The sequence below is a fragment of the Cervus elaphus genome, chromosome 10 (genome assembly GCF_910594005.1).
Source record: "Cervus elaphus chromosome 10, mCerEla1.1, whole genome shotgun sequence".
NCBI lineage: Eukaryota > Metazoa > Chordata > Mammalia > Artiodactyla > Cervidae > Cervus > Cervus elaphus.
The window spans coordinates 18,599,673-18,623,579 of NC_057824.1; the positions used below are offsets into that span (position 1 = coordinate 18,599,673).

Consider the following 23,907-nt stretch of genomic DNA (forward strand, 5'->3'; position numbering starts at 1 on the left):
TTGGCTGCCAGACTGCTGGCACCCAGCCGGAACCCCCTGCCTGGTCTCGGCGAGCCTCCCAGTAGGGGAAGGCTGGGCCGCAGCATACCCCCCGCTGGCACCACCGCCGCCAGCCTGGTCCTGGCTCCCCTGGGCCCTCTGACCCTGGCAGCCTGTCCCTGCTCCAGGCAAGGCTGCCACCCTCGGTCGTGCCTGGTTGGGTATGATCCCAGCGTGGGAGGATGCTCGGTGTCACGTGGGTTCCTGCATGGGCTACACTGACCCCGGACGATCCCACCTCCTTTGTTAATCTGTGTGCAGACTTGGAGGCAGCGTCCTCTCTGAATGGGCCCCTCCTCATGATGAGCTCTCCCTTCAAACCCAGTAAGCTGCCCCATCCGGGCCCTGACCCCGGCAGAGGGCCTCGGTGGAGGAGAGCCTCTCTGTTGCTGTTCAGTCGCTCAAGTCACGCCTGGCTCTGTGACCCCATGGACTGCAATGCGCCAGGCCTCCCTGTCCCTCGCTGTCTCCCGAAGCCTCTCTGTCGGGTCCCCACCCCCGACATCTCCCGACGGAAGCCCACTGTGGACCCAATGCAAGTGAGTTTCTGGTGGGTCCTGCCAACCCTCGCCTGCCCTCTGGCCCTCTCCTGCTCAGTCCCGCCCAGGGCAGCCTTCGCTGTGCTCCCGGCTTGCCCTCACCGCACAGCTCTCCCGAGTGCAGGCTGCGGTGCAAATCAGTGTTCACCGCGGGAGAGAAATGAAGCTGGGGCCAGCTGGCGGAGTGCGTGACCCCACAAGCTCCAGGGGAGCCCCACTGATGCTGCTGAGCCCTAGCGACGACCTCCTCCAGTACTGACACCAGGTCAGCAACTTGGGCCCCCTTCTGCAGGCTTCTGTTGTGGATGCTGGGTGGGAGACAGTGGGAGTCTAGTGGGGGGGATCCTGGCTCTCACTGACTGCTGGGTGCCCTCAGACAAACCCCCTTCATTGGAGCCTCAGGTCCCCCCTTGTTGAATGGGGGAGACCTTGTTTCCTCAACAGTACTTGGCATTGTGGTGTCTGACTTGGAGGGTACTTGGTGTGCTGGGCTTGTTGCAGGAAGGGGTACCCCTTCCAGGGCCCAAAAGTGGGCTCTTGTGTAACACGCGGAAATGAATTGGCCGGGGAGACACTCGTGCTGACAAAGCAAGAGATGTTACTGGGAAGGGGCGCCTGGGCGGAGAGCGGGAGGGTGAGGGAAGCCAGGAGGACTGCTCTGCCTTGGGGCTCACAGTCTCCAGTTTTACGGTGATGGGATTAGTTTCCACGTTGTCTTTGGCCGATGGTTCTTATTCAGAGTCCTTCCTGGTGGCGCACACGTCGTTCAGCCAAGACGGATGCCTAAATTACCACAGCCTGGTGTTATCCATCCCATAATTGTGGGAGATTTTTTTCCTTTGATGAAACTTTGCTTGTTGCTCTGATTGAGCAACAATAAACTCAACATTTATGTTGAGCAACATAAACTTATGGCCAGGGTCAGAGCAGGCATTATTAATTGGCCAGATGAGGGGATCCCATCTAGTAATTGTCAATAGTGACCTGGATCTGACTATAGTTTTTCTTTTCTTTAAGTTTTCTCAGGGTCAACCAGTTAGCACCTTGGAGTAGAGAAATTCACCAGGGTAACCCAGAACTAGACACAGGTAATTGGCCACAAACCCAACAACTGGATTGTTTCTAAAACTAGCATAGGGTCAGGCCTATGATAGAAAAGCATTTGATTTATATGCAAAGGTCTAAGAAGTCAAGAAAACATTTTAAATGATCATACTAGTCAGGTCCAGCATCTTGGGCAAGCTGTCTTATCTCTGATGTCACCTTCTCGTCCTAGGTAGTGCAGTTTCTCCTCTGTTTGAGCGTCGTTTTAAGGTGAGATCAGATCAGCTGTCCTCTCTATAGACCAGTGCACTGTAGGGGTCTTTGGAAGTGGGAATTAGTCTGAGTCAATTTCCCTGTGCATGAGCTAGTTAAAAGTACCTGATAAAAAGGTCCTTCCATCCAGGTTGGAGACAGTCCCTTAAACTAGGCCCTTCTTCAGTCCTGGTTGCAGCTCATGAGGCATATGATCTTTATCCAAAGACATTACTGAGATAAGCTTCAGAAACAAACTTAGGGTGTTCTTTAGGAATTCAAATAAATTTTACATTAATATCACATAACAGCAAAGAACTATCCAGGAAATGAGTCTTATTAGATACAGACCTCTATTAACAAACTGGGATTTAACATTTATCGAAACATCTTTTTCTCCCTAAAGTAACCCTCATTTTTATCAAATATAACCAAATTAAGGCTAGTTTGTTTGCAAAATACTTATGCTCTCAAAAATTTGGCCTAACTTGGTTTATATGACCAATTGAGCATAGACTTTTTGCTTTGTTGTTAAAGTCTCAGACTGAGCTTTTAAAATAAAACCTTTCAGGACTGGGAAAGTCATGCCAAAAGCTTACTATCGATTTCACCTAACAAATCTAGGCTAATTCTTCCCTTTTCAAGGTCTTAAAAAATTCCTTGAGATTTCTGTACCTGTTAGTGAGGTAACTTTCCTAATTCATCTGATAAAGTTACTAGAAACCAAGAGTGTCCAATCTCTGGAGGAGTCAGATAGAAAATATAATTATTTGTTTGTAACATCTAATTTTACCAAATTATTGTCATAATTAGTTTGAGGGGAAGGTTTCCCCTACTCCCCCAAAACACAGATTCAAACCTTTGATTTTTTCAGATAGAAATCATAAAAGTTAAATGCATATTCGCTGGCTCATTCAGTCCTTTTGTTAACTTCTGTGAAGCCATTAGGCTTCTCATTAGAATGCTAGGACATGTCAGAATGTTAGGAACTCCATGTAATGTCTAGGATATCTATATTAGTAGTATTTACCATATATTAATATCCTGCGAGGATTTATTACTTATTTGATAATTCCCATGTAATTTAACCAACCAAATAAACACAATTAGTTTAATATCTCTCTATAGGATGTTTCAGGGGTGCTCTGAAGCACCCCAAAGTTAACTAGAGATCAAAAGAACTTCAACAGAATTTGATTTAGGAAGTTTTGTCAAATCAATCAAAAGGGTTTAGAACATTTGGTCAGATTCAGTCAATGCTGATGGGTGTATCATTTAGCTTGCTGATAATGTCACAATGGGTGTGTATACCAAGGCTCAAGGTCTAGTGAAAGTGGGCTCCGTCGTATTGGACCTAGTTGGCTCTAACCAGTTTTCCTATAGCTCTGTCATTCCTAACAAAATCCATTTATCCAACTAATTGTGATCCAATTTTAGAAAATCCTGATCATGCATAACTCTTTTCAGTATCTTCATACCTTCTACTGAAAAGACATCTTAGGTTCCCTAAAGTATTTTCCACAATGAGCTCCATTTCTTGTTGACAAATTTTTATCAGAATACAGTCGTCTTTGACCTCTAGTAAACCTATAGGAAGCTCCAATACTTTGGCCACCTGATGCAAAGAACTGACTCATTGGAAAAGACCCTGATGCTGGGAAAGATTGAAGGCAGGAGGAGAAGGGGATGACAGAAGATGAGCCAGTTGGATGGCATCATGGACTCGATGGACGTGGGTTTGAGCAAGCTCTGGGAGTTGGTGATGGACAGGGAAGCCTGGCGTGCTGCAGTCCATGGGGTCGCAAAGGTTTGGACATGACTGAGCAGCTGAGCTGAGTGAAACTTAGGCACAGCAGAAGTATTATACTTGCTGATAGGTGTCTGTGTTACCAGGTATTAATACTGGATATTTCCCAGTTCACCTGAACTTGGAATTCATTTAGTTTAATTTAGAATTATCTGATTTGTAAGCTGCTTACTTTTCTTTAAGTCAATTAAATAGAGCTCATTTACAAATTAATCTTAAAAATCTTAGCCAGAAACAAAGATATACCAAGATATACACATATTCAGACAGATAAAAGGCAAGATCTAGATTCATTTTCTAAACTTAGTCATGAATTAGACATTACAATATAAAATTCACTAGTTTATAAATAACAGAATATATAAATTTTTAAAAGACTTCTTCCCATTTTTCCTCAGTCTCAGGAGTTAGAGATAGTCTAGATAAGTGTTCTGAGAACCCTGGTCTCAAGGCACAGGGAAAGAAAATCAAGTTCTAACAAAATGGCAGCATGTCTAAAACAAATGGTAGCCACACAAAGCAAAATGGGCCTCACAAATCAGAACACGGAATATAAAACACACACATAGATCTGGCAGTTCTCAAACACTCCCTTAAATACAAGATTACAGTCTCTAAGAAAACCTCCTATAGAGACACAAAACTTCAGATCCAAGTACTAACAGAGTAAATGAAAATATCTCAGGTCTTCAAAGATTTTAAAAGGAAGAAAGGAAGCCAGGTTGAAAGAAGAGCGGGGAGGAGTCAGGAGAGAAGGGCAAAAGGGGTGGCCTTATAGACATCTGCCACCTGCAGATACCCAGGCCTCACAGGACTTTACCCTGGGCCTCCAGAGAAGGGGGGACTGGGACTTGGCCTTAACAGAAACCAGACCAGAACAGAATCAGAATTCCAGTTCTCTGCCAAGAGGAGGTGATCAGCCTCCAATCCTCAGCTCAGGTTGAGGCCCTTCGACCAGATTCCTGCTTCCAGGACTGGGGACTAGAAACAAAGGGTAGGATAGGAAGGGTTAAGGAGAGGAAAGACAGAGCAAAGGGGAGAGAGGTCAGTAAAGTCTCTTGTTCCTTAACTGATCAGGGCACTCTGGACAGTTGTCCGTGTCAGGAGGAGAGCAGGGACAAAAGGGTCCCAGTTGCGGCCGCTGGGTCTGGTCCATCGCCGGGCAAGCTGGTCCTTGAGTACCCTGAGTGGTCAGGATTTCAGTCACAGCAAAGAAGAATACTGCCAGAGTCGCTACTTGTTGCAGGAAGGGGGACCCCTTCCAGGGCCCCAAAGTGGGCTCTTGTCTAACACTCGGAAATGAATTGAGGAGACAGGTGCTGACAAAGCAAGAGGCTTTACCGGGAAGGGGCACCCACGGAGAGCAGGAGGGTCAGGGAAGCCAGGAGGACTGCTCTGCCTCGTGGCTCGCAGTCTCGGCTTTTACGGGGATGGGATTAGTTTCCAGGTTGTCTTTGGCCTATCGTTCTGACTCAGGGTCCTTCCTGGTGGCGCACGCCTTGTTCAGCCAAGATGGATGCCAGCGAGACGGATTCTGAGGTGGTTGGACATGTGTCACTTTATGACCTTTCCCGAACTCTTCCAGTTGGTGGTGGCTTATTAGTTTGTTCCTCACTAGGACCTCCTGTCCTAAAACAACTCATGCAAATAGGAACTATGGTGCCTGGCCAGGGTGGACAGTTTTCAGTCAGTGTGCTTCCCCTACCAGGCTGGGAAGCTTCCTGCCCCGGGATTTCAATCACTTCTGCCCCAGCAGGCTGGGCTTAGGGAGCCCCAGGGCTCCTCAGCATGCACTCCCACCCAGTTCAGCCCTGGGAGTGGACTAGGACTATGGGTCCCGCTGTCCTGCTCTTCTAGAGGCAGGCCGACAGCAGCAACCTTGGATTCCAGTGCTCAGCCGGTGGCAGAACGATGGGGCTGGCATGCCTGAGGGCGGGGTTCGGCCTCTGGTGCCAGGGCTCAGCTGAGCCCCCAGAAGCCGGCGCCGGTCAAGCCTGGAGCTGGTGGCGGGAACCCCGCAGGGCTGCGCTGCCGGGGGGTGGGGGGGGGGGCGCTAGGGGAAGCCCCGGCGCAAAGTTACTTGGGACTTCTGCCCTCATCGAGCGGGCAGGCTGAGCCTGGACTCCGCGGGCGCCGCCCCCAGGCGGATACCCGTAGTCCACGCTCCAGTCGGGGGCCTTCGGTCCGTCGGAGGCCCGTGGTCATCTCGGGCCGTGGGCGGGGCACGCTCGGGGCGCGCGGCTATTGGGCGGCGGCTGGGGCGCGCGCCGCAGCTCCCCCGCGCACGCTCCTTGCGCCTCGCAACGACGCGCCTGGGCGCCGCTACGGCTGTGCCGCGCCGCGCGCCGGCGATTGGCGGAGGGGCGGGGACCGGGGCGGGGCTGCCCGCTGATTGGCCGCGCCGGGCGGGGGCGGGCCGCGCACGCACTTAAGGGGCGGTGTCCGGACCGCGGGCGCTGGTGCCAAGATGTCGGCGACGGCGTTGCCGGAGCTCAAGCGGATCAGTCGGGTGGAGGCGATGCGCCTGGGCCCCGGCTGGAGCCACTCGTGCCACGCCATGCTGTACGCCGCGAACCCGGGCCAGCTCTTCGGCCGCATCCCCATGCGCTTCTCGGTGCTGGTGAGGACGCGGGCGTGCGGGCGGCTGGGGTCGGGGCGCCGCCGCTCGGATCCGCGCCCGTGACCTGGAGCTCCGTTGTAGATGCAGATGCGCTTCGACGGGCTGCTGGGCTTCCCCGGTGGCTTCGTAGACCGGCGCTTCTGGTCGCTGGAGGACGGACTGAACCGGGTGCTGGGCCTGGGCCTGGGCTGCCTGCGCCTCACGGAGGCAGACTACTTGAGCTCGCACCTGACCGAGGGCCCGCACCGCGTCGTGGCGCACCTGTACGCGCGGCAGCTGACGCTGGAGCAGTTGCACGCCGTGGAGATCAGCGCGGTGCACTCGCGGGACCACGGCCTGGAGGTGGGGCCGCCGCCCGTGCCCCGGGCCCCGCCCCCCGCCCCGGGGTTTGGCTCTGGCCCCGCGGAAGGCACCGATGGGTAACACGTCCCCCTGAGGGTTCCCTGGCCGGGCTGGGAGGGTGACGCTGTCTCAGCTTCGGGGAGGAGAGAGGGACCAGGGGTCGGGCAGGGTGGGAGGGGGACCGGGGCGCCCTCGGGGCTGTGTTCCATCTGCCTTGCTGCCTGCCATTGCCAATCCTGGGAGTGGGGGCGTGGGATCGGTGGGAGGCTGGGAAGGGGCGGTGCCTGCTCCGGGGGGTGTGAACTGCAGAGTACAGAGGTCTGGGTTCTCGTGGTGGGGGCACGAAGGCTCTTCCTAGTGGTGGGTTTCATTGCCTAGAAGGCCTGGGAGTGACCCTTGGGGTATTTGGGATTCATCAGGTGGAAGAGGGAGCATGGGGTCCGGACTGGGGGCTTCCAGCCAGGGAGGGCAGGGTACGTGCATGGCGGGGAGGGAGGGGGGCGCGGGGCGGGGTGCGGTTTGAAACTCGCTGGGGGAAGGGAAGGGCTGCACTTCCCCGAGAGAGCCGGCTGGCTACCCCCCACCCGTTAGGGCCTACATTCTGTCGACGACCTGGCTGCCCTACCCCAGGCCTAGCAGCTCACCAGTTCCTCCTGCAACGGCCCTGCCGTCCCCGTGGGGCCTGGTCCCAACCCTAGTCTCCTCTCCGCAGGTACTGGGACTTGTCCGCGTCCCTCTATACACCCAGAAAGACCGAGTTGGGGGCTTTCCCAACTTCCTGAGCAATGCCTTTATCAGCACAGCCAAGTACCAGCTCCTGTTCGCCCTCAAGGTGCTCAACATGATGCCGGAGGAGAAGCTGGCTGAGGCCCTGGCCGCTGCCACAGAGAAGCAGAAAAAGGCCCTGGAGAAGCTGCTCCCGTCTTCCTCCTGAGGTGCCCCCCCCAGCTCTCTGCCTGTGGGCTGTTCTGCGGGCGTGTCTTCTGGCATGTGCCACGTTTGTCCCACCTGACTGGGGGAGTGGGCACCTTGTCTCCCCAGTGCCCCGAGCAGTTACTGGGGGCGGCATGGGCACACCCATGCTGCGGAGCACTCTGCACGTCTCATTGTGGACTGGGGCGCCCAGGGGCTGTCTGACAGCCCGGTGGGTGCACACACTGCCCTGGAGAAGTTGGTTTGTTCTCATGGCAGTTCTGTTCTTGAGGAGCCACCCCTGGGTTGACTCTCCCGCATCCTGCCCTCAGCCAGTCCCAGCCTAAGCTAGGAGGGGACACTGTGAATTTTGGTTGTTAGCTTTACTTGTGAGTTTTCAGAGCAGCTGTACCTCCTTGGGTTTGGTCCCTGTGGACAGGCAGGGCCATGGGGCCCAGGTAGAGGAAGCTGTTGGAGGGACAGGGAAGCTCTGTGTCCTTCAATCCTGGCTGCGGGCCTGGGGCAGACACAGGAGGTGTCCCTTCCGGGCTTCCCGGGACTGAGGGCTGAGGTGGAGCCTGAGTGGGGCTCGGGGCCCTTTCCCAGGCAGGGTGCGGCCCCTCCCTGTGGCTGCTGTGGCCCTGCCTGCCCTGGACGCTGGGCCATGAGCCTGCTCCGGTGGTTTCTCAGTGGAAGCTGACAGGCCTCCCTCCCCCGCCGCCAGCCTGGGTGCCTCTGCTCCAGCCTGCTCTGAGAGCCTCCCCCTCTGTTGGCAGCACCCTCTGCGGGCGCCCCCAGAAGTCGGCCTGGCAGCACCAGCCGAGTGTGCGGTACAGCAGTGGAGCCGCCCGGGCCAGGAGGGTCACCTCTGGCGGTCTCCTCGGTGCAGAAAGACTTCTCAGTGAAGCTGGCGGGTTCTGTGGCGCTGGCCTGGCTGGTAAGGACAGCAGGTTCCTGCCCCCGCCTGGGCACCTGCCTTGGAGCCTTGGTGCAGTGCTGGCACGTGTGGGCAGGAGCACTGGCTCTGTAATAAAACACCTGAACCTCGTTCCTCTGATTTTCTGGGGCGTGCTTCACTTGCTGGGTGGCTTTGTCGGGAGGGGCTCTGTGCACTGGTGGTCCCGCCGCAGGGCCAGGGATGGGGCAGCGCAGGTCACCCTGGTGGCCCCGCGCCCAGCACGGCGCGCCCTCCCCTCACTGTGCCTCACCAGCCAGGACCGCAGGCCAGCACCGAACCCGCACCACCACCGGACTGTAAGTTTTATTTTCCCACAAATGACCTACGCTGCCCAGGGGCCCCAAGTCTCCCCATCTGGGTGAACCTCAGCGTGGCGTGGGGATGTTCCCCGTGGCCCTGCCTGCTCCCCCGCCTGACGAGAGGGTCTGACGAGAGGATGAGAGGCCCCGTCCTGCCTCGCTGCGGGCGTCACTGCCCTGCACCGGCCCTGCCCGGCCTGCCTGCTGCTGCTGCTCCTGGGCCTGCTCCTCTGGCCACTGCAGCTGCCCGCGCGCTGCCCTCCTGTCCTCGGGAACACAGCTTCAGGGTGGATCAGTCACCCCACGTCCAGTTCTGAGAAGGGAAAAGGCAGACTGGAGGGGGCTCCCTCGGCTGCCCTGCCGACCCTGCTCTCAGGGCCCGTGGCCACCGGACACTCACCGTCCCCCAGCTACGGCTCCCGCCAGCTCTCCTTCCCGCTCAGTGCCTGCAGCTTCTCCAGGCTCTGGGTCACCGAGCACAGGACTCGCCCTGAGGACGGGAGCACACAGTCACGGCTTCACGGGCCGGGGAGCAGGCACGGCGGACCTCGCGGCCGCTGGGCTGCAGCCCATGGACTCACCCATCTCCCGGACTCGCTCCTCCAGGGCTCCCGACAGCTCGGGAAGGCTCAGGGCCTGCAAGGAGGCCTGCCAGCCTTTGGGGTCTGTGGAGCAGAGAGCCGGGTGGGTGTGGGTTCCGGGCGGCCTGAGCCACTGTGACAGGACTGGCCCTCTAGAGCCACACGTCCCTGCAGTGTCAGCGTGTTCTCTGCCCACTTGTGAAGCAAAGTGCTGATGACCAGTAGGGGCCCGGCCCAGGGCTGAGTGTGCGAGGGCCAGCCTGCTGGGCTGTGGCGTCTTGGACGTTGCTGGCAGCCGAGGCCCTCCGGGAGAGACCGTGAGGACGTGGGTGTGCAGTGTGAGGGGACCGGGGAGGCGTCCACATGACAAGCACACAGAGACAGGTGGTGAAACCCGGCCTGGGAGGCGGCCCACCCCGTCCGTCCGCCCCACAGCCGGGATGCCGCCCTCCCTACCTGCTGCAGGGAGGCCTGGGCTCAGGGGGGCCTCACGCAGGGACTCGTCCCGCCTCACTCGGGCTGACAGCTCAGCCTGACAGGCCCTGCCAGACAGACACCGAACGCCAGTGACGGGCAAGGCCAGGGCGGCCTGGAGTGTGGGGTGGGCTCCACCTGGGAGCCTCTCTGAGCGCCCGGCAGGGACGCCCATGGGGGCCCCTCTGCTGCCTGCGAGGAGGGACAGCCTGGCGTGGCAGCTACTCCAGGAGGCCCTGAAAACCACCCACTGGTGGGAAATCCGGAGGAAACGAACAGAGCCTAGTGCTGGCCGGGGCTCAGCTGGACACCCACTCACCGCAGCTGGTCCAGGACAAGCGTGGCATCCTTGGCAAGGGCCCAGGTCTCCTGCAGCTGTGCGTGGACGTCCTTGCGGGCACCGTCCTGCTCCAGGAGGCAGCTCTCCACCACGGCCCGCAGCTCCTGCTCCTGGGACACTAGGCCTCGCATGGCCTCCACCTCCTCGCAGCGCTGGGGCAGGCGGGAGAGCGCCTCAGGCTGCGTCCCCCCGCCCTGGCCCCCACGCCTGCTGCTCTGGAGGCCCATCTTCCTCAGCCCCGCCCCAAGCCCGCAGTGTGCCGCCTGTGCCCGCCCTCCTGGGCACCCCCTCCTGCCCCTGAGCTGTCACCGGTCCAGCTGCTGCTCTCTGCCGCCCCCTGCCCCGGCACCGCCCTCACCTTGTGCAGCTGGATGGCAAGCTCCTGCATCTCGGCCTCCAGCCGGTCGGCATAGGCCAGCTCCAGGGCATCACTGGGGGGGCGGGCGCTGCTGTGCCAGCGGGCGATGGCAGACGTCATTTTCCTCTTGGGCCCAAACAACCTGCAGCAAGAAGGACACCGCTCAGCATCTGCTGTTGTGTGGAGGTTCTGTGGGCCATCCTGCCAAGACCGTCCACTACAGAGGCCCCAGCCTTGAAGGGAGCGGGAAGCCCCCAGGATCCCGGGAGAGAGGACGGAAGTGTCCCAGGGAGTCATGACCCCTCACCCTGCCCATCGCCTTGCCCGGCTCTCACAGCATGGAGAGCCAGGCTGCTCGGATGCTCTCAGGGTCAGGGTGGGAAGCGTCTGGTGCCCTGAGCACAGTGGCGTCCGCCAGGCCAGCTCGGGTCTCAGGACCCAGGCTGCCAGCATCCGAGCCAGGAGCGGCTGCTGGAGTAGAGGGCAGCTGATAGCAGGGAGAAGCCGGCCTCTGTACGGGGTGACCCCCCCATGCTGGGAGCTGTGACCTCAGCTGGCCACAGAGGCCCGCACTCACGTGATGCCGATTTCCTTCAGGTCGCTCTCAGTGAGGGTCAGGAAGATGCGGAGGTCCACATCCTGCTCCTCAAACACCTGCAGGTACTTGAGACAGCCGATCTGCTCCAGCAGTGTGGCAAGGTCCTGGGGGCAAGCAGGCCGGCTCAGGAAGGGCGGGCCGTGAAGACGTGAGCAGGACAAGGCCCACCCTGCACGCGGGCCACCGTCCTCCCGCTCAGCACCCGGCCCGTCCTGAGCCTGCTGACCCCCAGGCATCGCAGGGAGCCCAGGCTGTCCGCTTTGTGTCCTCAGGCACGGCCTTAGGGCGTCCAGGGACACGCTAAGCCCATTGCTGTTCCCAGGCCAGGCTCATCACTTTAGCAGGAAGCATAGCCTGTGGCAGGCTGCGGCAGCGGCCCTCAGTCTCCGCTGCCCGGGACTGTTTCCGCGCCCCCTTTCGGGGAGAGGCTTCACGGGATGTTGCGTCCTTAGTTAACATGTCACCCCATGTTTTCTGGGCTCCATGGACTCTGATGAGAAATACACTGTTAAACCGTCTGGAGGTCCTCACATCTGTGCTGAGTCACTCATCTCTTGCTCCAGGACTGTTTTCTGACACTGATGGTGATGTGTCCAGGTGTGGCTCTGAGTTTAACCAACTTAGAGCTGATTTGGCTTCTTGGATGTGCAGATCCATTTTTTTATCAAACTGGGAAGTTCTGGCTTTTGCCAGGAAGGATGATCCCCAATGCTTCTGCTGGGACCAGCTCACGGCCCCTACCTGGCTGATTCTGTTCGGCCCCAGTGCTGCCTGTCCTACTTCTCGTCTGTGGTATCGAAACCTGGCCTCCCCCAGCATCACTGAGGTCCAGGCCAGAAGTACCAATGCCTGGTGTTTGATGCACGAGGGCTTGGATCCCAACCAAAGCGTCCAGGGTCTGAGATTTTTTTTTTCTGAACTCGCACTCCCGTGCCTATAGCCCTCCTCCAAGGTTTCTTCTGCAGGGGGCCCCGTGGCCGTTCGGGGGACAGTCCCGAATGTCACCTTCTCTCTGCCTCTCGTGCAGCTTGTCCCTGTCGCCTGACATCAGTGCTGATGCTGGTCCAGCGTTTCTCCTCCCCAGGCTCTGGGAGGCTGAGATGAGCATGGAAACCAGGGGACGAGACAGGAACCTCCGTGGAGGGACGGACAGATAGCCTGCTCCTCTCCCCAGCATGAACCCTCGGCTGAGTTGTCTTCTAGGTCGTGTGGAGAATCCCGCCGCCCCACCCTTCTCAACAGTACCGGCCCATAGGAAGTACCAATAAACACCTCAGCAATCCAAGACCGCCCGTGGCTTTACCTGAGGTCCTGAATAGGGGGGCCTGTCGGTCTGGGGGCTCGCTCCCGGGGCACAGGACGTCGCGGCGCTGGGAGCCCACTGGCTGTCGCTGCTGCTGTAACGGTTCTTGGTCTTCACATAACTTTTAGTTTGTTTGCGAACCGAGCTTCTCCGCACGTGATCCGAATCCTGGGTGAAAGGTGTGTTTACAGTGGCTCTGGGCTGGCCCGTCCGGGCCCCACTCCGCCGCCAGCATCTGGCCTCATCCACACTCCCTCACCTCCTGGGGACACTGGGCGGTCTGAACCTTCACCAAAGCCCCACCTGCCACCTTGGCCCCACAGAGCTCCAGATGCCTCTGAGACATCCTGACAGCCCCGCTCACCTGGCTGAGCCGTCAGGCGCTCCCACGACGCCGGGCAAGGAGGGGAGGGGAGGGCAGGGCAGGGTTACCTCGTTGCTCTCCAGGGAGGCCTCGCTGCTGAGTCCCGGGGCCCGGGCCAGGCCCTCGCTGCTGCTGCTCCGCACGACCCCAGGGTTGGCAGAGAAGGCCTGCTCTTCTGACGGAGGGGAGACAAGGGCGCCTGACCACAGGCCTGGCCGTGGCAACGTGCAGCCCAGCCCAGCCCCCACGCTGCCTGCCACCTTGTCGCTTCTGCTCCATGCTGACTGCTGGGCCCACGCACCCTCCGCACACAGCAGGGCTCGTCTGCCCTGTTCTCGGAGAGACCCAGGCATTGCGCGGGGCGGGCAGCGAAGGAACACACAGACGTTCCCAAGGACTCGCCACTCCAGGGGCGAGACCTGTCTGTCTGCACCGACCCCTGGACCGGCTCAGAGACCCTGGCCCCACGCCGGACTCCCCTCAGGAGCCCCCGCCCGGCCTGCCGGGGGAGCGCACCGCGGCTGCTGCTGCTGCTGCTCTCCACGTCCCGCTCGTTGATGGGCGAGGTGACATCCCTGTAGCACAGGCCGCCCCCCTCCAGGGGGTGCTCGTCACTGCTGTTGAAGCTGACGTAGCCCCGCGGAGGCACCTGCTCTGTGGACAGAAAGGGGCACATAAACCCCTGCACACGAGAGGCAGGAAGCGTCCTTCTGCACGTGACCACCTCCTCCTTGGGGCCTTGGGGAGGGGAGCCCCAAGACAGCACTGTCCACTTGCTGCTGCAACCTGGACAAGTTGCGCCATCGACAGGCTCCAAGGGGTCCCCGACAAGTGTGTGCCCAACAGCGGGCGCACGGCCACCTCTCCCTCCAGCCACACTGACGCCTTGCCGAGAGGAGAAGACCGTAAGCTGTGTTTATAGACTGCTGGGCCAAAGGAGAACTGTGCCACAAAGCGTTCCTGTAGCTGGAAACACACACCCCTCGCCAAATGACCTGGCTGAGCAGGAAGCTGAGGAGCTCTGGCTAAATGTTAACAGCGAGCCAGTGAAGTATGTAACCTGTGAGTGTATCTGCCTGTGAGAAAACGAGGGGGAGAGGCGAGACACAAACCCAAGTGTTTAACCCGCTTTGCCCCTCCCCGGTGGCTCAGCTGGTAAAGAACCACTTGCAATGCGGGAGACCTGGGTTTGATCCCTGGGCTGGGAAGATCCCCTGGAGAAGGGAACGGCTACCCACTCCAGGATTCTGGCCTGGAGAGTCCCATGCACTGTATGTCCACGGGGTCGCAAGGAGTTGGACACGACTGAGCGACTCTCACCTCACTTGCCCCTCCCCACAGAAAGTGTGTGTGCGCAGAGTGCCTGGCTGGTGGGACCAGGGGTAACTTATTTCCTTCTTTATACCTTTATCAACTGCTGGGGAAGAGAATACACGTGCTTATAAAAAGTTAAACTATCACACAGTGTAAGAGGAAAAGCAATCCCCTGAAAGGCCACAGCTGAGACTGGGGGGGCGTGGGGCGCTCCTTCCCCCCATCAACCCCACCCCACCCCACCCCCGCCACAGCGCGGGTGGGACAGGCGGCCTGGGCGCCCCCGAAGGAACAGACCTCATCCCAGGGTCCTGTGCTCCCAGCCGCCAGGACTACCGCCCACGCCCTCGCCTGAGGCACAGCTCTTGGTCAGCCCCCGGCCCTGGGAGGAGGTGGGCCTGGAGTTCCCAGCCAGCACCAGGACCCCGACCCAAGGGTCTGAGAAGGGAATCAAGTCCTCACGTGGTCTCCTGGCTGGGATGGTCTCCTGGCTGGGAGGGAGTTCCCAGGGTGGCCTGATCACTGACGAGCAAGACACCACATCTAAATCTGGTCACACGGCCCAACCAGCACAAGTGTGTCAACCCCGACATGCCCCAAGAACTCAGCATCTGCTCCTCAAGAGCACTGCACTCAACACGCAGGACAGACGGTCTGACAAAGCTCAGGGGATCTGAACGCTTTGGGTCTGAGGTTCTGGCCCACCAGGTGTGTTTACCTTCTGGCACTTCTCACCCCCGTGAGACCCACCCCCTTGAGGAACGGATCTGAGCTCAGCGATGCTTCTCCTCCAGGAGAGAAAGTTCTATTTGTAATTCTACCTGACAGAAAGGAAGTTTAAAGGAAGGCCCAAAGAGCCAGCTGGGGCCTGGCGTGCCTCCGTCCCTGTGACCCATTCTGAGTCCTCAAGCGGCTGCTCCCACCCAGCTGCCCAGGGGCCCCATGTCGCAAGCCTGAGTGCTCACTCTCTGGGACGGGATCCCAGGCTCCGGGGTCATGGGGCGCTCACCGTAGCGAGGCTGCTGTGCCCGGCCCCCGAGTCCGATGGCCGTGATGCGGGCCAGGGCTCGCGGCCCCTCATGGATGCTGAGCCCCTTCTTGCGGCAGGGCCTCTGTCGCGGAGGGACAGAGCCACACTCATCTGAAGAGCTCAGATCTTCGTATTTTTCTGTGGGTTAAGCACCAAGATTCAGACAGCCTGACCAGTGATAGATTAGACTAATCTTCATAACAAGCTGGAAGAAAAATCATCATAACTGATTTTCCTAAATTAAGGAAAGTGTTCCCAGGCTGTCACCTGCAAGAAATGCCACAGTGGGCGGGTCCAATGCTCGGGGGGCCACAGGGATGTGGGGGGGAGGGGGCACACAAGACTGCCGAGCATCACGGGGGTCCAGCGCATCCTCCTCTCCTCAATGTGTGTTCTCAGCCTCAACAACGTGCTGGGAAACAAGGGCCACGTGAAGGCTCCTGTGCTGTTTCACTCAGGTTTTCAAATCACCACCCGTCTGAGCCGAAGAGCTCAGTGTGCCCACGGTCGTCAGCACGTTATAGCTTTTCATCGCTTTCCAAACATCGTGACGCTTAGAAGGCACATTTCAGCAGCTTATTGGTAGAAGCTCCCACTGGGGAGGGTCTCACTCTGGAGCCGGAGGACTGGGGCAGAGACAGAAGCCCCTGGTGACCACTGCATCCCCCGGGCCGTGTGTGCTGCCTAGACAGGAGGGGAGCAGCTCACTGAGACGTGAGCTGCAGGCTCAGCCGGCTGCTGCCCGAGCGCCCCCAAGCTGGGGCAGTGACCCCGAGTGGACCTCTCCCTCACACTCCACAATCCATGCCTCCAGGACACTGGGGCCGTCCAAGCAGAGGGTGAAGGAGCCACAAAACATGAACCTTCAGGGAGGGGAACCAAGGCAAACGTGGCTGCACGACGCTGAGCTGCCGCAGCCCCTGTCCTTCAGCGGAAGAGCCAGCACCAGGTGCAGCCCACGCCCCAGCAGGGTCAGAGCTGGCGGCCACTCCCTGCGTGCAGGGGCTCAGCGCCCCGTTCACTGTACAGAGACTAGCGGGTCTTCAAGAAAACCACAGCAGAGAAACGAGGGCAAAGGCCAGGCCCAGACAGGGTCACAGGAGAATCCTTCAAGGACCATGTGGGACCAATGCTCCATACACCGTTCTAGGGCACAGAAAGGAAGGGGAGCTTCCAATTCTGCTTATGAAGCAAGTTCAATACTGAGACCCATAGCTGGTAAAGACAGAACAAAAGAGAATCACAGACCAGCATCAGTTATGAGTACCCACACAAAATTAATAAAATACTCGCAAACAAAATCCAAAACCACATTAAGAAAATAAGGGACTTCCCTGGTGGTCTAGTGGCTAAGACTCTGTGCCCCCAATGCAGGGGGTCCAGATTTGATCCCTAGTCAGAGAACTAGATCCCACATGCCACAAATAAGACTGGGCGCAGCCAAATAAAAACAATTTAAAAATATCGTAATGTGCCAAGTAGGATTTATGCCAAGAATGTAAAGTTGATTCACTTTTAGAAAATTCATTAATATACAGTGTTAATAGGTGTAAGGAGAAAATTCACAATCATCTCCATAGATGTTAAAAACACCTTTGACAAAATTTGGCACGTATAAAGACATTCAAGAATACAGGAAATAACGGATACTTTACTAACATGATGACACATATGCAAACTTTACTCTGCAAGCCAGCGTATTACCTAATGCGGCATTTCCGCTAAGATTAGGGCCAAAGTCAAAGTCCACTACCTCCACCTCATTCAACAGGGAACTAGAGGGACAAGTGAGTGTGATGACAGCAGAGAAATCGGAGGTGTAAGAATCACGGAAAAAAGTAGTAAATCTTGTTGCTATGTGCAGGTTTTATGGTAGTGTACCTGGGAAAAAACTAGAGAAGCAATAAATAAAACCATTATAAACTCCCAACAATGACAGAATCCAGTCAGGCAGCAGAACTCGGCACTGTGGACAGACATCCATCTCCTTCCTCTGTGGAAGCAGTTCTAGGCGACACAACGCTAATGAACTGTACACAAAACTAAAACATCTGCCTGGCAACAAACGCCAGAGCAAAGTCAAGGAACAAAAGCCAGAGCCGCCCCTCTGAGCTGCCCTCCTCCCGCCCACCTGCCCGCCTAGCCTCAGCTGGGCAGCCCCTCCCTCCTCAGCCCAGGGGGAAGAGGGGGCGCCGGCGGAGGCCGGGCTGCAGACGCCGCTACCTGGGCCCCGGTAGAGGCTCTTGGGCAGGGAAGGTGAGTGGGCGTCAATCAGCCCCACGATCTTCATGTGTCCGTACTGCCTGGCCAGCATCCGGGCTGTGGCTCCACTGTGGTCTCGCGTGTCCACTCTGACTCCCTGGGACAGTGTGCAGAAGGAGGAGAGTTAGGAGCCTCACCTACAGAGCAGCCTCACTCCCAGCTGCGGACCTTGGAGAAGAGGGCTGAAACGCGCGAGCCCCATCCACACGCACCACACTGCGCTGAGTGACAGGATCATCGCAGAAATAAGCACGCATTTATATATATAAACCTTTCAAATGTGTAAAACAAGTCTGCACACAGCACGTGAGGAGACTGTAAAGTCAGGGGAGTATGGTTACCTCTGGATCCACGTGGGGGTTGTACTGGGGTTACCTTCTGTACCGTTCTGTATGTTTAAAGCGCTTCACGATTCAGTGTCCTCACTGCCTTGAACAGGGTTCAGGTTGGTACGACCTGCTCTCTGCATAGCAGTCTGGCCTCATCAAGTGAAGGCTGTCCTTAGGCTACATCCCAGACTCCTGCTTTCAGTACCCAACTGTACAGACGTGCTCACACACGTGTACGATGTATCTGTGCAGACCTCCTGCAGGGCGCTGAGTGATGGCAGACACGAACTGAAGCCATCAGCAGGCCAGGGTTGGAGAACCTGATTCAACCATAAAAGGGAGCACTACGCTGCCACCCATGAGAGCGAGCTTTAGGTCCACTGGTGGAGAACAAGCCAAGACCAGTTTAAAAAAAATAAACAAGCTGGGGAGCAGCCGTGGGGAGAACATGGAGACGGAGACTGAGGCAGAGGCAGGAGGCAGGTGCATGTGCGCCTTTTGTCTCGTCCAGGCTTTTACATGTGCAGGTACTATCCCCAAATTCTTTTTTGGAAAGAGATAGCATGTTAACATTTTATGATGCAAAAAGTCCCAGGGACTTCCCTGGTGGTCCAGTGGCTAAGACTATGCTCCCAATGCAGGGACCCCACCTGGGTCCGATCCCTAGTCAGGGAACTAAGATTCCCACATGGCCCAACTAAAACCCAGCATAGCTTAATAAATAAATAAAATCTCACACACACACACACACACACACACATAAAAGAGCAACCCACTCCAGTATTCTTGCCTGGAGAATCCCATGAACAGAGGAACCTAGTAGGTTACAGTCCATGGGGTCACAAAGAGACAGACACGACTGAACATATGACAACAGGCAGAAAACCAATACAACACTGTAAAGCAGTTATCCTCCAATTAAAAAAAGAAATTTTTTTTAATTTATAAAAACAGAAATACAACATACAGAAATAACTGCACGCATGCTAAAGCTGTGTGTGCCAAGATATTTCCTGGAGCACTGCCTGTAATTGCAAAATGTTGGAAACCTCAATTCTACTAATAAGGAACTAATTCAACTAACTATGGCATGGATACTGTATGGAATACCATAAAAGGGTACAATGTCTATGTCACATTAAGCTACTTTTCAGAAGCTGTAGAGCAAACAGGCAGTAGAATCCCACTTCGTGCAAAGCATAAAGCCATGCGTCTGCAGGTGTCTACAGACGTGGTCTTTTATCAACCCAGTGGGCATCCTGAGGAGGAACGGGGGTGGCCTCCTGATTCTGTGTAAATTTTGTAAGTGACAGGATGATGAGTGCTACTTACTGTTTTAAATTTTTTTCCACACTTTTCAAATATTTTCAAAGGTATTACAGGAACAGGTGTCTACACTCACTCACAACTGTGCCCTTGATGCCTGATGCGGCACTCAGCACTGGGTATCCACAGACACTCAGTGAAAAATGTGTTGAATCAACGGATGCAGAGCCGTTATTTCTGTGTAGGAGAAAGTTTCTCCTGCAGTTTACAGTTCGGTGATAAGATGCCTCAGCTGCTGTGATGGAATTACAAGATAATAAACAGGGTCACTCACATGATTCAGAAAATACTGCACGATGATCTCATGGCCGGCAGCCGCAGCTTCCATCAGCGGAGTGAATCCATACACCGGCTCCCTGCAGGGGGACTGTGGTCAGACGGGGAGCAGGGGGAGTCCCCCTGCTGCAGACAAAACCTCAGCGACGGTGACGCCTCCCCCCAGCCTGGAGGGCTCCCTTGGCTTCTACCCCCAGCGCTAGTCTTTTGTTCCAAAGACAATCCACCTCCCGTCTCTGCTCCTTCATAGCTGTTTCCACTTGCTGTGACCTGAACCTCCACTTAACCACAGCAAAAAGCAGCTGTCGTCCCTCACTGCTCACAGTGAGCACCTCCTCTCCACCTCTCCAGATACCCCACCTTGCAGATCAAGACCCTCCAGGAACCCTCCCGGGACTCCAGGACTAACAATCGACCCTGCCCTCACTACAAGTACCTGGTGCTTGCTTATGCGTAACTCAGAGCTGAACTGCACCAGGCGCACGTTCACCTCTTCAGAGCGCCCCCTGGCTCTGACTAGTGTCACCCGGTCTAGGAGACAGGAAGCAAGCTAACCGCTGGTTTTCATGTTCCAAGACACATAGTTTTCATGTTTTAGCATCACTGAAGTCAATGTCAATAAACAAGTTGCAACTTAACGAGAAGCCCTTTTTCTCTTTCTTAGTGGGCTGGAGACCTACAGTGTGTGACCCCGGCTGACATCAGCCAGGGTGTGTGCAGTGTCAGGTGAATGCCGTGTTGAAAGAGGATTATCACAGTGACACGCTTTAGACAACAACACTACTTCCAGCTTAAAAAACTCAAGAGAGCTTTCGAAGTATCACTTCATACATGTATGTGGAATGATATATACATATACACACATGGAAGCCAAGAAAGAGAAACGGACTGGCATCTAACACGTGTCAGTTCAGTGCCATTCACTATGTTAGGCCCCTGGCATATGACAGGACATGTAATTCCTCTAATAATCCCGTGACACAGGCACTGCCATCCTCTTCTCAGATAAAGGAAACAAGGCACGCAGAGCTTAAAGTGCTGCACGGAGTGTCACGTGACATACACACAAGAAATCCAGCACGCTCCCTGTGCCTCTGCCCTGGGCGGGACTGTCCCCTCCACCCCAGGTCTTGAGCCTGTCACACCGAGGCAGGGGTTCCTGCTCTCTGGCCTCCAGCTGTCTCGCTAGCTGCCCTCCTCAGTCAGCCGTGACCACCCGACTCCCACGGCCACTGACGACCTGGTAATGACCTCACGTTGGCGTTCGCTCCACTGTCCAAAAGGAACTTGACCATCTGCTGGTGCCCAGCACTGGTGCAGTGGAAGAGGGCAGTCCAGCCCTGAATGTCCTTCATTTCCAGCTCAGCACCTTGCTTCAAGAGAACAGAGAATGCCTGTTAAGGCCGCGTCTCCTCTGCACAGGGCAGGCAGGCACCCTCCAGGCCATCCCACTGAAAGAATCAAAGTGATTACCCGAGCACACTGCAGTGGTTCCCTCTCTGCCGAGTGGCCTGAGGCCCTCGCAGCTCACCTGGAGAAGGAAATAGGCGATGCTCTCGTTGCCACAGCTGGAAGCCAGCATCAGTGGAGTCTGCCCTTCCGGGGTCGGCACATTCACGCTGACCCCCGCCTCAAGCAGGAGGTGCACGATGGTATCGTGTCCAATGTAGGAGGCATACATCAGCGGGGTCCAGCCACCACCATTCTTCTTATTCAAATCTAACTCTCTCCTAAACAAATGCAAGACATGCTAGACATGCCAGCCATCGCACACATGGGATTTACCAAACCCAGTGGCCAGGCCAGGCCAAGAGAAAGAGTGGGGAGTGCTGGCAGGAAGCAGAGTCAACTGCCACCCTGGACGTCACAGGGTTCAGGGGTGACTCCACTTTCTGGACCATTGCCTCTGCAAACTTGAGTTTGCCTCCATGCTCCAATTTCTTGTTCTCATCTGTGCTCTCTTCCTACTACCCCAAGGTCAGCTCTTCCTCCCTCCCACCAGCCACAGAGACAGTTCTTGCCCAGGGGAGGTTCTGCCCCCAGAGGACAGTTGGCAAAGCCTGGAGACATTTTTTAGCTGTCACAACCGCGAAGGGAAAGGTTACTGGCATGCAGGGGGCGGTGGGAGGCCAGGTGTGTGGCTCTGCATCTGGAGGTGCACAGAACGCCCCGCAGAGCAAAGGAGGAGCTCACCCAGCTTTCCAGCAGTGCCGAGGCCAAGACACTGCTGATTACACACTACTATTCGAAACTGCTTTTCTCACTGGTGCCCAGTACAAACCATCCCTGACAACCACCTGAGAGAAGCAGCAGTAAATCTGAAATGAAGTGAAGTCACTCAGTCATTTCCGACTTTTTGTGACCCCATGGACTGTAGCCTACCAGGCTCCTCCATCCATGGGATTTTCCAGGCAAGAATACGGGAGTGGAAAAAAAAAAAAAAGAATACTGGAGTGGGTGGCCATTTCCTTCTTTAGATCTTCCCCAACCCAGGGATTGAACCTGGGTCTCCTGCGTTGCAGGCAGACGCTTTACCGTATGGAGGCACCAGGGAAGTCCATAATCTACCCGTGGGTTAAATGTCTACAGCTGGGGGCCAGGCCTCACTCGCCTCCTGATGGCTCCACCTGGGATCTGAGCCATGGCATTCACACGTCCAAGAGGAAGTAACGCCTCCCAAGACCTCTTACCGCTGCACACATTCCTTCACCACCTCGTACTGGCCGATGGAAGCCGCCGTGTGAAGATCCAGGGGGACAGCTAGCTCCTCCCGGCTGACCTGCGTGCCTAGCCCATGCCACATGGACAAGCTGCGGTCCAGAAGCTCTGGCTCACTGGCTTCATCGCTGAGCTCCGACATCGCTGTGGAGGGGGGCGCTGGGGTCGGTTGGGTCTTTCCTTTCTGGTAGTTCCAGGGGATGAAACGCGACGGTCACACTCCTGCCGCAGCAGACTGCTGCCCACAGCAGCTGAACGATCCTGGTCGCCGAACCTGAACAAGAATCCAAATCAGCTGAGTGTCAGTTCCGCACTCCTTCACAACACTCCTTCAGCCTTCTTTGGGGGTGTCTCTTCTACTCCCAAATGCCTCCTCCAGGGTAGGACCCACATTCTCTTTTATTAGACGCTTGCTCAGTTGGTAAAGAATCCACCTGCAATGCAGGAGACCCTGGTTTTATTCCTGGGTTGGGAAGATGCACTGGAGAAGGGATAGGCTACCCACTCCAGTATTCTTGGGCTTCCCTTGTGGGTCAGCTGGTAAAGAATCCGTCCGCAATGCAGGAGACCTGGGTTCAGAAAATCCCCTGGAGAAGGTAAAGGCTACTTACTCCAGTATTCTGGCCTAGAGAATTCCATGGACAGTCCATGAGGTCTGTCAGACCCCATGAGTCAGACACGATTGAGCGACTTTCTCTTTCAACTGCCTGAAACTGGGCACAACGCTGAGGGGCTATCAGAATCATGGAAGGAGAACTCGGATGCCCAGAGACCATAAAGCTACTTTATCACCCTGCTCCATGCCAGACGCTCTAAAACGACGGTCCTTTGTCCTTAGGAACAAAATCATATGCAGGTATATATCACTTATACTTGTCGAAAATCTTTTGCCAATCGCTTCTAGAATTTATCTCCAGGAAGTAGCACTGGGAATGAGATCTTTTAATTTTCCTTCCACCTTTGCGTCCTGTCCATCCGGTAAAATGCTAAGTATCCGTTACTTCTAAAGCACACCAAGATAAGCAAGTAACAACAACAAACGACGCTGGTGGTGACCGTCACGGCCACAGGGTCTGTAAAAGCCCGAGGGCACCGCGTCCTGCCCTGAGGCGTGGGCCTTCCGCTGGCTCCAGGCATCCCCACCTCGTTCTCGGGCCCCGGCGAGGGTAACCTAGGGAACTACCAACGCGCCGACGCCTCCTCCCAGTAACCTTACCCCGCACGTGGCTTTTCCTTCCCGGCTCCTCAGCTGCGAAGAGGACGCTCGGAGCTGTAAACTCCCGCGGCGAACCAGCGGCAGAGCTGGGACGCCCCGCGAACAGGCAGCAGGTGCGAGCACCAGGCAGGAGCCGGGCCGCCGCGGAGCCTCCCCGCGCTGGGCCTCGGGCCCCGGGCAGCCCTGGGGCTGCCACTCGCCGCCGCCGCCGCGCCCGCCCGGGCTCCCTCCGCGCCGGTCGCCGCCACAGCGCGCGGACCCAGCGGCCCGCTCCCGCCCCGGAAGTGGTTGCGGGAGGCGCGGAGCACGCCGGGACGCTCGCGGGTCCCCCCTGGCCTCTCCCGGCGCTGTGGATTTCTCATCCGTCCCGCACCCGGACCTTCCGGTCAGCTCGCCCGGCTCGCTGTGTGACGCCCGCGGCAGCCAATGAGCAAGGGGAGTCCGCCTTGCCCCGCCCCTCCGCTGGCCAGGAGAACTAATCGTGTTTCAGGAGAGGCAGGACGCGCCAAGTCCCGAAAGAGGAGCGGGGGGGTGGGGGGTGGTGGTGGTAAGGAGTTGGCCGTCCAGTGATGTAAGACTCTGCTGAACGGGGATTCCGAAGGCGGC

The 23,907-nt window shown here is 56.8% G+C and overlaps 2 protein-coding genes across 5 annotated transcripts; one reads left to right on the plus strand and one right to left on the minus strand.

The window, feature by feature from the left end:
- Positions 1 to 6,087: 6,087 nt before the first annotated feature.
- On the plus strand, positions 6,088 to 8,603 carry NUDT16L1 (nudix hydrolase 16 like 1). Of its 3 annotated transcripts, none has more exons than XM_043914224.1 (4): positions 6,088 to 6,301; positions 6,383 to 6,643; positions 7,476 to 7,578; positions 8,332 to 8,603. In XM_043914224.1, exons 1-3 carry the CDS (start codon positions 6,149 to 6,151, stop codon positions 7,575 to 7,577), a joined length of 516 nt encoding a protein of 171 aa, XP_043770159.1. In that variant the 5' UTR covers positions 6,088 to 6,148; the 3' UTR covers position 7,578; positions 8,332 to 8,603. The 3 variants fall into 3 exon arrangements, with proteins under 3 accessions (XP_043770159.1, XP_043770158.1, XP_043770157.1); XM_043914223.1 differs by having other exon boundaries at positions 6,096 to 6,301; positions 7,356 to 7,617; XM_043914222.1 differs by having other exon boundaries at positions 6,100 to 6,301; positions 7,356 to 7,578.
- A 197-nt stretch (positions 8,604 to 8,800) lies between these two features.
- ANKS3 (ankyrin repeat and sterile alpha motif domain containing 3) lies at positions 8,801 to 23,675 on the minus strand. 2 transcript variants are annotated; one of them, XM_043914220.1, is made up of 17 exons: positions 23,302 to 23,675; positions 22,058 to 22,359; positions 20,899 to 21,097; positions 20,619 to 20,740; positions 19,366 to 19,447; positions 17,398 to 17,533; positions 15,154 to 15,312; positions 13,347 to 13,484; positions 12,899 to 13,005; positions 12,467 to 12,634; positions 11,143 to 11,267; positions 10,566 to 10,707; positions 10,187 to 10,359; positions 9,850 to 9,935; positions 9,394 to 9,477; positions 9,213 to 9,302; positions 8,801 to 9,125 (listed from the first exon to the last, which is right to left on the minus strand). In XM_043914220.1, the coding sequence occupies exons 2-16, from the start codon at positions 22,225 to 22,227 to the stop codon at positions 9,223 to 9,225; spliced, it is 1,971 nt and encodes a 656-aa protein (XP_043770155.1). In that variant the 5' UTR covers positions 22,228 to 22,359; positions 23,302 to 23,675; the 3' UTR covers positions 8,801 to 9,125; positions 9,213 to 9,222. The 2 variants fall into 2 exon arrangements, with proteins under 2 accessions (XP_043770155.1, XP_043770156.1); XM_043914221.1 differs by having other exon boundaries at positions 8,801 to 9,145.
- Positions 23,676 to 23,907: the final 232 nt, after the last annotated feature.